At 54.4% G+C, this 1,595-nt stretch overlaps 1 protein-coding gene across 1 annotated transcript; it reads right to left on the bottom strand.

The window, feature by feature from the left end:
• Positions 1–1,034, bottom strand: LOC122474723 (olfactory receptor 1K1). The gene has a single exon (XM_043565795.1). The coding sequence runs from the start codon at positions 949–951 to the stop codon at positions 1–3; it is 951 nt and encodes a 316-aa protein (XP_043421730.1). The 5' UTR covers positions 952–1,034.
• Positions 1,035–1,595: the final 561 nt, after the last annotated feature.

Here is a 1,595-nt window from a genome sequence, read left to right as displayed (position 1 = left end):
TTAGGAGTCGCCAGCTGAGATCCTCCGTCCGGTGAAGAGGGCTCGGAGTGCCCCCTGCACGTCACGGTTCCGGAGGCTATAGATCACAGGGTTTAGCATGGGGGTGACTACGGTGTACATGACAGTGGCCACACGGCCCCGCTCTGCCTCATACCGAGATGTGGGCTGGAAGTACACTGCAATGACTGTCCCATAGAAGAGGCTCACCACTGCCAGGTGGGAGCCACAGGTGGACACAGCCCGGAGCCTCCCAGAGGCTGACGGCAGCCGGAGCACCGCAGCTGCGATGGCCCCGTAGGAGGCAAGGATGAGCAGGAAGGGAGTGACCACCACCGCGGCACCCTCAGTGAAGATGAGCAGCTGGATGTGGCGGGTGTCAGAGCACGAGAGCCTTAAGAGAGGCTGGTGGTCACAGAAGAAGTGGGGCACATGGTGGGAGGCACAGAAGGACAGGCGGGCCATAAGCAGGATATGCAGGAGGGAGTGGACGTGGGACACCAGCCATGCGGTCCCCACCAGGGCTTTGCACACGGCCCGGGACATCCTTGTGGCATAGTGGAGGGGGTGGCGGATGGCCACATAGCGGTCATAGGCCATGGCGGCCAGGAGACAGCTATCGGTTACACCCAGGGCAAAGAAGAAGTACATCTGGGTCAGACAGCCAGCCACGGAGATGGAGCGGTCGTGGGCCAACAAGTTGGCCAACATCTTGGGTACAGTGACGGAGGTAAAGCAGAGGTCAGCAAAGGACAGATGGGCCAGCAGGAAGTACATGGGTGCACGAAGGGCTGGACTGGCCCGTATGGCAGCCACGATGAGTCCGTTACCCAGGATGCCTGCTACATACAGGACCAAGAATAACCCAAAGAGAGGCCGCCGCTGTTCAGGACTTGTTGTCAGTCCCAGCAGGATGAATGGGGCTCCCTCTGAAGACTCATTGGTAGCATCCATGGCCGGGCTGGTTCTTCACCTAAGACCCCAGGGGTTCCTTTTTACTGACGGGTCATCTCCCCAGCGTCAAAGGAAAAGGGTGAAGGGTGGCTAAATTGCTCAAGGCTTCCTGTCAACGGGGAAAATTGTGGGTATGGAGTCAGACAGCCCTGGTGTTACACACAGGTGTGACAGTGGGCAAGTCGTGTTACCACCCTGAACCTTCTTCCTTTCTGGCCCTAGGTTTCCCATCTGTAAAATAAGGGAGTGGAACCAGGTGATCTTCCAGGCTGCTTCCAACTTTGATGCTTTGTGATTGTAAGCAAAAAACAGAACAAAAGATATTGCCCAGGATGGAGCCTAGGGAAGGAAGAAAATACAGAAGAAAAGATAGAGAGGCAATCAATACAGCAGGTAAGAGATCTGACCCCGAGGCACTTATTTCAGGAAAGTAGGAATGGGGGGAAATAGAACAAAACAAGATGGAAGGGAGGTACATATGAAAGAAATAAAAATCCCAAATCTGAAGGGCACATGTTTTATATGGAAACATAACTCCAAATACCTAAACACAAGTTGTGACATTTTAGAACCCTGAGGATAAAGAGCAGAGCCCAATACCTCCGAGCGCGTGGAGCCCAAGGGTCTAATGATATTCAGATAAC

This window comes from Prionailurus bengalensis, chromosome D4, assembly GCF_016509475.1.
Source record: "Prionailurus bengalensis isolate Pbe53 chromosome D4, Fcat_Pben_1.1_paternal_pri, whole genome shotgun sequence".
In the NCBI taxonomy this organism is placed as follows: domain Eukaryota; kingdom Metazoa; phylum Chordata; class Mammalia; order Carnivora; family Felidae; genus Prionailurus; species Prionailurus bengalensis.
This window is presented reverse-complemented; position numbering and strand designations above follow the sequence as displayed.

What these genes read in the sequence shown, in the direction of transcription:
- LOC122474723 (XM_043565795.1), bottom strand. Translation starts at nt 951, where the DNA reads ATGGATGCTACCAATGAGTCTTCAGAGGGAGCCCCATTCATCCTGCTG.